This window comes from Acytostelium subglobosum (genome assembly GCF_000787575.1).
Source record: "Acytostelium subglobosum LB1 DNA, scaffold: scaffold29, whole genome shotgun sequence".
NCBI classification, from domain to species: Eukaryota; Evosea; class Eumycetozoa; order Acytosteliales; family Acytosteliaceae; genus Acytostelium; species Acytostelium subglobosum.
This window is the reverse complement of record NW_012236504.1, coordinates 44,040-54,617: the sequence shown is the minus strand read 5'-3', so window position 1 is coordinate 54,617 and position 10,578 is coordinate 44,040. Positions and strand designations below refer to the sequence as shown.

At 45.2% G+C, this 10,578-nt stretch overlaps 4 protein-coding genes across 4 annotated transcripts; 1 reads left to right on the top strand and 3 right to left on the bottom strand.

The window, feature by feature from the left end:
- Positions 1–674: 674 nt before the first annotated feature.
- Positions 675–2,622, bottom strand: SAMD00019534_107860 (hypothetical protein; the record flags this gene model as incomplete). Its single annotated transcript, XM_012893815.1, has 4 exons — positions 675–1,822; positions 1,909–2,287; positions 2,400–2,468; positions 2,617–2,622. 4 exons carry the CDS (start codon positions 2,620–2,622, stop codon positions 675–677), a joined length of 1,602 nt encoding a protein of 533 aa, XP_012749269.1.
- A 433-nt stretch (positions 2,623–3,055) lies between these two features.
- Positions 3,056–5,199, bottom strand: SAMD00019534_107850 (hypothetical protein; the record flags this gene model as incomplete). The annotated part of the gene is made up of 2 exons (XM_012893814.1): positions 3,056–3,621; positions 3,687–5,199. The coding sequence occupies 2 exons, from the start codon at positions 5,197–5,199 to the stop codon at positions 3,056–3,058; spliced, it is 2,079 nt and encodes a 692-aa protein (XP_012749268.1).
- Positions 5,200–6,241: 1,042 nt separating this feature from the next.
- Positions 6,242–8,370, bottom strand: SAMD00019534_107840 (hypothetical protein; the record flags this gene model as incomplete). The annotated part of the gene is made up of 3 exons (XM_012893813.1): positions 6,242–6,299; positions 6,406–7,905; positions 7,982–8,370. The coding sequence occupies 3 exons, from the start codon at positions 8,368–8,370 to the stop codon at positions 6,242–6,244; spliced, it is 1,947 nt and encodes a 648-aa protein (XP_012749267.1).
- A 186-nt stretch (positions 8,371–8,556) lies between these two features.
- Positions 8,557–9,866, top strand: SAMD00019534_107830 (hypothetical protein; the record flags this gene model as incomplete). The annotated part of the gene is made up of 5 exons (XM_012893812.1): positions 8,557–8,699; positions 8,767–9,130; positions 9,209–9,360; positions 9,432–9,543; positions 9,612–9,866. 5 exons carry the CDS (start codon positions 8,557–8,559, stop codon positions 9,864–9,866), a joined length of 1,026 nt encoding a protein of 341 aa, XP_012749266.1.
- Between the last annotated feature and the right edge of the window lie 712 nt (positions 9,867–10,578).

Here is a 10,578-nt window from a genome sequence, read left to right as displayed (position 1 = left end):
ATCCAAGATAAGTACTGTAATACTTGTTGGTACGTCTCCATTGTGCCACCATAGTTTGTTTGACAACTCGCAACTTTGTTGAGAGAATTGTATTCTTAATGACTGCAAGCCTTTGGGAGCAGAGATGATCTGTTGGCATGGACTTAAAAGTATGTATGCATACCAAACAAGAAGTAGCGATCATAGCCAAACGGTTGATTTTCTTGGTCCGAATGAATTAGAATGGATAAGCCTGTTGGTACGATTGCTTCGAAGCTATCATCAATCAACTGTTTGTATGAGTGTATTGCAATCTTGTCCTTCCTCTTGAACTGCATTGTTTGTTTGAAGCGGCAATATACATGTCTATATTCAAACCATCTCTTGCACACCAATGTCAATGTCAATTGATCAACATTGTCATCAATATACTCTACAATATGTTTCAATATAGTCAGTGGAAGTTGAGGGGACTCCATTCATTATCTAATCTCTATCTGTACACTATTATATGATGTTGTTGAACAAATGAATGTGCAAGATTTGGAGTTGAATCAGGGTTGGGGCAAGGGCAAGGGTAGGGTAAGAGTAACAAGTTGGGTTTATTATTATTAGTGATAGACAACAAGCAAGGATAGGATATTCGGGATGAGTAAGTAAGCTTGCGCAACGCGTTCATGGCACAACACACACTTTTAATGACGTCCCATTTGCTCTCTCTTCCTTGGTGCAGCCCTGAGGATATCGTCCACACGCATAATCATCTCGGCAGCCTCGTGAGCAGAGATGAGCACCTGCTGCTTGACCTTGAACGACTCGATGATGCCCAACTCGTCGATATTTCCTATACATCCATCCTTCATGTTGAGGCCCACGTTGTTCTTGCCCTGGTAGTGGGCAGCCTTCATCTGCGACACCAGCTCAGAGCTGTCGTAGCCAGCGTTGTTGGCAATGATTGTTGGGATCTGACGCAGAGCTCTGGCGAACGACTCGATGGCCAGCGACTTCTTGCCTGGGGTGACGGCGGCCAGCTGGTCGACGGCCTGGGCCATGCGCATCTCTGCGCAGCCAGCGCCGAGGATGGTCCTTGTCTCGCCGACAGTGACCGAGAGCACACAGAGTGCGTCGTGGATTGAACGCTCGGCCTCCTCCAACATGTGCGAGGTTGCGCCACGCAGCACGATGGTGCATGCCTGTGAGTTTGGCAGGCCAGAGAACTTGATGACCTTGTCCTCGCCGATGATGACCTCCTCGATCAGCTTGCAGGTACCGACCTTGACCAGCTCGGGGTGGTCAAAGGTGGAGGTGATCTCGGAGCCAGTGACGAGGGCAAGACGCTCGACGCCCTCAAAGTCGGCATGCTCGATCGACATGATGCCGTGCTCAGCAAAGTACTGCTCGGGCAGGTTGTAGATGAGCTGACGGTTGATGAAACAGTTGATGTTGTGGTCGACGATCTTCTTGCACTTCTCCAACATCTTGGCCTTCTCGGCATCCTCCAGCTTGGACAGCTCGGTCATCGAGTCGACAACGACCTTGCCACCCATGATCTTGATCTTGTCTGTGTCCATGGCCGTGTTGGCGATCAGTATCTTGGCGTTCTCCAGTCGCTTGGGGCAACCGACGCCGATCTTCTTCTCCAAAATGAATCCCTCCTCTAGGTACGAGTCGCGCAGGGCACCGCCCGACTTCTTGATGATGTGAATGTGATCCAAGTTGCTGTTGCCCTTCAGTCGCAGCACGGCATCCACAACCATATTGGCAAAGTATTCCTTCTCTGTATGTAATATCTTTGAGCTCAGTGTTGTCTTTGCTATATTGATCAAGTCTTGTCTGAACTTCTCTGTTAATTTGTTGATTGATTGATTGATTCGCGCGTTAGTCGCTGTAACTCTCTCTCGCTCAATCATCCAATGATAATGAACTAACCTTTGTCTGCACCATTGTCAATGGCAGACTCGGCCAGAGTCTTCTTTGCAGTGTCCAAGGCCATACGCCATCCGTTGATGATGGTCTGTGGATGCACCTTTTGGGCAACCAGACGCTCACCCTCGCGCAACAGCTCGCCAGCCAACACACAGACACTAGTGGTGCCATCGCCTACTTCGTCGTCCTGAGTCCTCGAAATGTCGACCAGAATCTTGGCCGCTGGATTGTCGATATATATCTTTGTGAGGATGGTAGCGCCATCGTTTGTGACTGTGATCTCATTGGGGTTGCTCATCGAAGCCAAGATCTTGTCCATTCCCTTTGGTCCGAGGGTAGTCTTGACCAAGTCGGTCAAAGCGATTGCTCCTACGAATGAGGACTATATGTTTGATTGATTGTGATTGATTGATATGATCGAGGTAAATGTCAACATGCTGTTATCCTGTGCCCTGTTCATCGCTGCTTTGAGTGCTGCTTCTGCTTTGACATACCAAACGAGCGACCTCTCCTCTCTCTTCGGAGGCATTCTGGTTGTAGATTGGTACTGGTTGAAGTTGGCTCTGTGATTATGGTTTGATTGATATGTGTGAGTAATAGTCCTGTATCATTTATGATTCTTTCGCTTCATCTTAACTCGTCCCATGTGGGACTCTCGAGTCTTGATTCGCGAATCATCAATTCCTAAATCATTATTATTGTTGAACATACAGTCATTGTTGTATTTTAAATATAATGTTTATATAATAATATAATATCAAATTCAATACTCAATGAAGTGTGTAATGTTAATGATGTTTGTTTGTCTCATGAGATAGACAGCTGCTTGCGAAGTTGCCTTCTTCCCTCCAGCTCACACGAACATAAAAAAAAATCAAAACAAAGAACTTCGACTGATTTTTGTTTTTGTTTGAGTTTCGAAAAAGACCAAGTCTGTGATCTTGTGAGAGACGAACGACCATAAGTGGATATCATTCATTGTAAATATATGCCCGGGCATTAACATCAAAATCAACATCATGGAATCATTCCTGAGAATCAAAGGACCTGATTGTTCGAGTGATATATATGAAGACAAGAGGTGAATGGACACCATGCTGCCATGTGTCTGTATTTACTAGTGTTGTTTTTGAAAGTAAAGCCACATCCTCTACTGATGTTGTTGTGATTGATCTTGGTTGTTGTGTTGTTGCGCTCCATTATTATTATTATTATTGTTGTTGTTGTTGTTGCTGACGTTACTTGGATTGACAGTACATGTACCAGTACCAGTACCAGCACCAGCACCAGCACCAGCACCAACAGCACCGGGACCAACAGCCTTGCCAGACTTTTTAAAGTTCAATAGTTCTGTGGCCCTATCCACAACCTTCTTGTCCAGTGGTTTCTGCATAAAGTCATCGCAGCCAGCGTCTAGACAAACCTTGCGATGGCCCTCTTCGGTGTCGGCCGTCTGCATGATGAGTGGCGTTCGTCGCAGCCCCTTCTCTCGCTCGTAGTCCCTGATCAGCATGGTCGCTGTCAGTCCATCCATGATCGGCATGATAATGTCCATCAGGATCAGCTCGTACTTGGGGTTGGCCTTGTACATATCCAACGCCATCTGTCCATTAGACGCCACCTCCACGTCAAAGTTATGTCTCTCCATAATCTTGGTGATCAATGTCACCTGCAATGCGTTGTCCTCCACAAGTAGTACCAATGGCTTGTGTTTAACTGTTGATCGAATGAGTGTTAGTATGTATGTTTGTTTGATTGAATGAAGGTGTCCTTGAACATACCTTTAATTAGTAGTCTGTTGCATCCGATGATGCCTAGAGTGGCCAGATCATTGAGCCCACCAGTGAGCGTGGCCACGCCCATGTCGGTGAGGTTCGAGTTGAAGTTGAGATTGAGTCTAGTGATTTGGTTGAGGTTCTTGAGATGCTGCAGACCTCGGTCGGTGAGGTGGGTGCACATCGACAGGTCGAGCGCGGTCAGCGACACCAGCTTGCTGAGGTGTGCCGCGCCATCGTCTGTGAAGTCGTTGTTGAGAAGGACCAGCGTCTTGAGGTCCGTCAGCAGGCCAATGTAGGCCATGGCCGCGTCGTCGATGTGGCAGTCCGAGGCCTGCAGCGTCTGCAGCTTGGACAGCGTGGACAGCGCCTGGAAGCCCTGCGACGAGATGTTCCGGCAGCCACTGATGTCGAGGTCGCGCAGTGTGCGCACGGCGCAGATGTGCTGGATGCCCACATGAGTGATATTTACATTGTCGCTGATCTCCAGCTGCGTCAGTTTCGAGAGGCGCCTCAGGGGCTCGCAGTTGTCGTCGCTCAGCTTGATCGACGCGATGTTGAGTGATTCCAGCTGCGGGAACTGCGGCAGTTGCTTGAGACACGTGTCGACATCGATGTTGACGCAGCCCTGAAGATTGAGCTTCTGGAGCGGCACCTTGTGCTCGATCAGCTGCGCCAGGCTGTCGCCGCGCAGTCCCTCGCAGTAGCTGAGGTCGAGCGTGGTGAGGTGCTTGAGGTGGGACAGTATCGCCAGGCCGCCATTGGTGATCTGCAGGTTCTTGGAGAGATTGATTGAGACCAACGTGCTCTGCATCGCGCCTTTAGTGATCGAGAGCCATTCATCCCTGGTCTGCACTTCCTTGCCAGTGAAGTCCAGTTTGGAGAGACGACAATTCTTGAACAGATTGAGAGTGTCCAGATTGAGTATCTTTGCGCGCTGGAAGATGGACAGCAGGGTCTGACACAGCTCGTCCGGCAGCTTCTCCAGTGATTCAATGTTCTTAATATTCTTGACCAGCGCGTCAAAGCACAGGTCGATCAGTCTGTGCACCTTCTTCTGTCCCGATGTTTGAAAAAGTTGTCTAACCTTCTCCCTCGATGTGGTCGATGTCGTTGTCGATGATGTTGATGTTGATGTTGGTGTCTGTTGTTGAGCCTCTTGATGTGTGCTCTTTGATGCCTTTGTAGGTTGATCATGTTGTTTGTCTTCATCATCCAACTTCCTTTTGGCTGTAGGTGTGGATGTGACGACTGTTGTTGTTGTAGTCTCTGGACGTGTCATTGCTGTTATATTTACATTCCTGTCCATAGTACTACTATTACTATTATTATTATTATTGTTCATTGTAGACTGCGATTGTTGTTGTTGTTGCGGTGATTGATGCTGTGGTTGTTGTGGTTGTTGTTGCTGTTGCTGTGACTGTGATTGTTGTTGCTCAACGATACCGCCGCTGGCACTTGCACCGCACCTTTCAAGACCACTTCTACTACAGCCGCTGTTGAATATGATATTCTCCATAACGATGATGGGGATTTGACTATTATTGATTGATTGATTGTTTGTTTGATTGGTTGATTGGTTGAATTATTGATTGAATGAATGATTGATGTGCCTGGCTGGAAGGCCAAACACTTTAGAAGTAGTAAATATGTTTACTGTTTGCTCTCCTGTTTGTTTATCTACAATCGATTGTTGTTCACTGGCTCCTGCTTGCTCTACAACTTAATAATAATGACAATTATTTAATTAATTAATTAATATGTAATATATTGATTGATTGATTGATTATGAATAAAAATAAATAAAGGTAATCAATCACCTGATTGGTTGTCGTAACTAATCTTATCGTATATCGCTTATCGCTCTCGTGTATATATATGTAATGTTGTGATTGTTATTATGATGTTGTTGTTGTTGGCTTATTTGATTGACTAAATGGTTGACTGTACTTATTGACTAATTAACTAACTAACTGACTGACTGACTGACTGACTGATGTAAGATGATTCTCGGTCGGTGACTATCCCCGTAGTATATGTGTGTTGTTGTTGTTGCTTGCTATTGCTTTTGTTGTTTGTTTGTTTGTTAAGGAAGGGTGTGCTTATAACAACAGAGCTCTCTGATAATGATGAAGTTAGTTGTTGTTAGTGTTGAAGTTTGATTGATTGATTGATTGAATGAATGATTGTGTGTGTTGTTCTTCGGGTATGTGTGTGTGTGTGTGTGTGTGTGTGTATCTGTCTTGTCTAAGTGAGTAACAATGTTTGAATGAATGAATGAATCGAATGAATATGAATGAATGAATGTTAGAGGAGATTGAGTGAGAAGAGAGTGAAGTGAAGTGAGTGAAGTGAGTGAAGAGCACGAATGAATGAAGGACACACTCCAGGTTCACTCTCACACTCACACACACTCAACTTCACTTGTTGCCCATCTCAGTTTTAAAGTGGGTTGTCCGTTCTGTCACGGACTGGCACACACACGCGTGATCTTGTTAACGCGCCTACTTTGGCGATGTGGGTACTTTGAATGAAGTGAAAGGACCTGGATTAGACCCAATCTATGCCACAGACTTTGTCTCTTCGTCAAACATATGTTTTGGTGGAAAGTGACTCTCTCTATTTATAGATAAATGATTTTTGTGTTGTTGGGGACGTCTGCCGTCACTCACTCATTCATTGTTGTTGTTGTATCATGTTTGACTGTGAATGAGGAGGAACGCACATTACTAGATAGAGACGCATTTGGTCCAATGATTGTGGCGGGGATTCTGTTGTGAGGTGTGGCCAGAATGAGTTGATGTTGTGGCATGTCTTTCCAAGGATGTCTAGTTGATGTATGTTGGGAAGTGGCGACAGGACATAGCTTGTTGTCGAAGATGTGTTCTTGTCCTCCAAGTATTCCTTCAATTGTTCGACTCCACCTCTCTGATCAATAACTCTTATATTCTTATACAATGGGTTGTCCAACTGCAATGTCAATAAATGTTGAGGTGGCATGTATGTTTGAAGATAAACAATGTCCAAGTGTTGTTGTTGTTGATGTTGTTGAACATCCTTTTGTAGATGTATTAGTGATGGTACCACTCCAGCCTGATGAATGTATCCAAAAAAGATGGTGATCGCAATATTGAATAGGACCCAGAGTACTGCCAGTGATCGCGAGGACAGGGTGCGCGCATAGAAGTATCGCGTCGATAAGGTGGCCAATGGGAAGAGTAGTGGCAATAGGAATCGTGCCTCTTGGTGTGGCGCCATGGACAGGAGGAACAATCCACTAAATGATACAGCCACCAACAATGTTCGGACCTTCCTTGGCAGTGTCATATCATTCTGCTGCAGTGACTGATGCTGTTTCTTTGATCTGTTGCGATGTTGTGCTGATGGTCTTGTCCATGCCATTGCCACTTGATAGGCCTCAACAAAGAGGAGGATGGCCAGTGGTCCTGTCATCAATGGGAAGTTGACAAAGAGATGTGTGAGCCTGTTGTGGATGCCGTGCAGGGCGAGGTTCTCGGGATCCAAGTTGTACAACAAACTGTTGTAGGGCGTGAATGTCAAGTTGCCCGTGACCTTGGTGCCTGCTACCAGGTACGCCAGACTGCTGCTGCCTTGTGAGCTTGGGGGCAGTGTCACATGAAGATATCCAAAGTAAATGGAGTCGATGATGATGAAGATCAATGAGGCCAGGACAAAGCCTGCGGCCACACTTACACAAGTGAGCAAGGTCTTGAGTAAAGGAAGCTTGCGCAATAGCTTGATGCCAAAGTATATACCGATGGGCATGGCAAAGAAGAGGAAGGTGAAGCGGGCAAACAGTCCAAAGGCCACCAGCGCACCAATGGCCACATCATATAGTGTGTTGTGTAGTGTGACCCGGCATTGATTGGTCGTGCTACGCTTCTTTGACACGTCGTACAACAGGACCATGGTGAGAAGAGTGGCCACAGCCAGGGACTCGACCGTGTTGGAGAATGTACGTGAGTGGAAGACCAATGTCAACCAGCTTGACGAACACACGAGTAGTGCCTTCATGCATGGCACGTTGAATCGCTTGCACAGGCGTATGGTATAAGCATCCAACATGAATGAGCATGCCAATACAAACAATCTAGGCATCAACAGCAATGTATATCCATTGATGATCGATCCCTGATATCCAACCAAGTTCAAAATATGTTGAAGTGTCGAGAGGAACAAGTAGGGGATGCCAGAGTTGATCATACTAATGATGATTGAATGAATGATTGAGTGAGTGGAATGATACCATGAAGGGGAGGAGCGTCAGTGGACATACGTACGGTATAACTATTGATCTGCATGGATTGACAGGATCAAACTCCCATGGTATGTATGTGTTGTAGTTGAAGATGTCGCGGGATGTGATCTCTGGACTCTGGAAGTATTCGTCAGGGTGTATATATCCCATTGATGTCAAGCACACGACTATCCTTATGACAACCAACAGTCTATAACACCATCTTTCCAAACTACTACCTGTCGTCATTGCAATCTTGTTATTCTTATCATCGTTGGCATTATGTGATTGTGAATGAGACTGTGAATGAGATTGTGAATGCGATGACTTTGTTGTTGTCGTATGTCTCTGCTTCATATTGTTGTTGTTGTTGTTGTACTTGGATGTCGTTTGTTCAGATTGTTCGGCCTGATCTTCAGACGATGAGTTCATCGTATCTCAATGAATGAATGGAGATCTGTTTGAAGTTAATGAAGTTCATCAAAATGAGCCACTTTCAAGAAAATTGTTGGATTCATCTAGCCCTCATCAATCAAAGATACTTCACATCATCATCTAATATTGACCTGTACATTATTTAAATTGTTATACATATACATATATATACTCACAGACATCATGTCACAACAATCACATACTGATGCAGCATTGAAGAGATTCGAGATTGAGAACAACATACAGTCAGTGGATCGTGACTCTATATTCAAATATGATCAGACACAATATAATGATTTCCTCAAGTCCAAGCCATGGGCAAAGGAGTAAGCAAGCATACCAGACACTCAATCAATCAATCATAGTACTTACACAAACGAACGAACTATAAAGCCCACATTACTTCAAGACTGTAAAGATATCAGCGATTGCTTTGTTGAAGATGGTGATGCACTCGAGATCGGGTGGCAAGTTGGAGGTTATGGGTCTGTTGATGGGAAAGGTCGAGGCTCATACTATGATCATTATGGACTCTTTTGCACTTCCTGTTGAGGGAACTGAGACCAGAGTCAATGCGCAGGCTGATGCCAATGAGTACATGATCGAGTACTTGGACCTGATCAGAAAGACGGGCAGACTGGAGAATGCCATCGGTTGGTACCACTCTCACCCTGGTTACGGATGCTGGTTGTCAGGTATTGATGTCAGCACTCAAATGGTCAACCAACAATACAATGAACCATGGCTTGGTATTGTCGTATGTGTCACTCAATCAATCAATCAATCAATCGATCGATCATACTCATACTAACATTGTGACTTTGGAATGATGTAGATTGACCCAACACGTACTATCTCTGCTGGCAAGGTCGAGATTGGTGCCTTCAGAACCTATCCACAGGGCTACAAGCCACCCAATGAAGGACCATCTGAGTACCAGTCCATTCCAATCTCCAAAATTGAGGACTTTGGAGTCCATTGTAAATCGTAAGTAGAGTTATTGTTGGCAATCACCTGGACGCGTCACCTAACACCTCCGCCAACTCTTCACATTACAGATACTACCCATTGGACATTAGCTATTTCAAATCATCATTAGACTCACAGCTGCTGGATAAGCTCTGGAACAGATACTGGGTCAACACCCTTTCATCATCTCCAATCTTTGCCGTAAGTCATCCATCCACTCACACATTCATCAAGTCCGAGGTTACTAACCAATCAATCAATCAATCTAGAACCGTGACTATATCACTGGACAAATTGGAGACCTTAGTGAGAAGTTGGAGGCAGCAGAGGCACAGGTGATCAACTCAAAGTCAACACTGTTGTTTGGAGGAGGCGGTGGCGAGAAGAAGAAGGAGGAGACACAGCTGGAGAGAATCACCAGAGACAGCTCAAAGGTGTCGATCGAGCAACTTCAAGGAATCATGTCACAAGTGATGAAGAACATGGTGTTCAATGCTTCGTGCAGGCCATCCACTGCCAAGTAATCAATCGAGTTAGTTTAGTTTGATCAAGTTGCCAATCAATCGCCCTTCACCAACTATATCTTCAACATCAACTTCAACAACAATAGTCACTCGTATCATATTGTTATGAATGACTGACTGTGTCTTGTCCTGTCCTGTACTTGTCCTACCTTCTTACCAACCAACCTATCTTTGCCAATGCCATCACCTCACCTCTCTCTCTTGCAACGCACCTACAATAATAAATCAATCCAAACAAACCCTTTGCCATTGCAAGTAGTAGTATCAATCATATTATCGACTACTCTTGCCCCGATACATTGGGCCTAGATTACTTCAATACTTGCGGCTAATGGGGCAGACACAAGAGACCAAACATCTATCCATCAATCCAATGATCCCAGGACCAGGGAACAAGACCATCATCACAACGAATGTAGTTACTCAAGTTTGTTATGAACCCGACTCTAGTGTAGCCAGCCCAGTGTATTCAGAGTAGACCCGACCTCTTGCCTCTTGCTCCCAGACCATGTAAGGGTTCGTTGAGTCACCTTCACATCCTGGTTGGTGTTAGTAGATACTGGATAATGTCGTGATTGATGATCGACCAATTGCCCAAAGCCCATTTAAACTTGTGCAAATGAATGATGAATGAGTGAGAGAGAGCGTGTAACTTTATTTGAATTGTTGATTCGATCTCAGTATCCAAGTGCCTGTTCAGTTCTTGACTTGA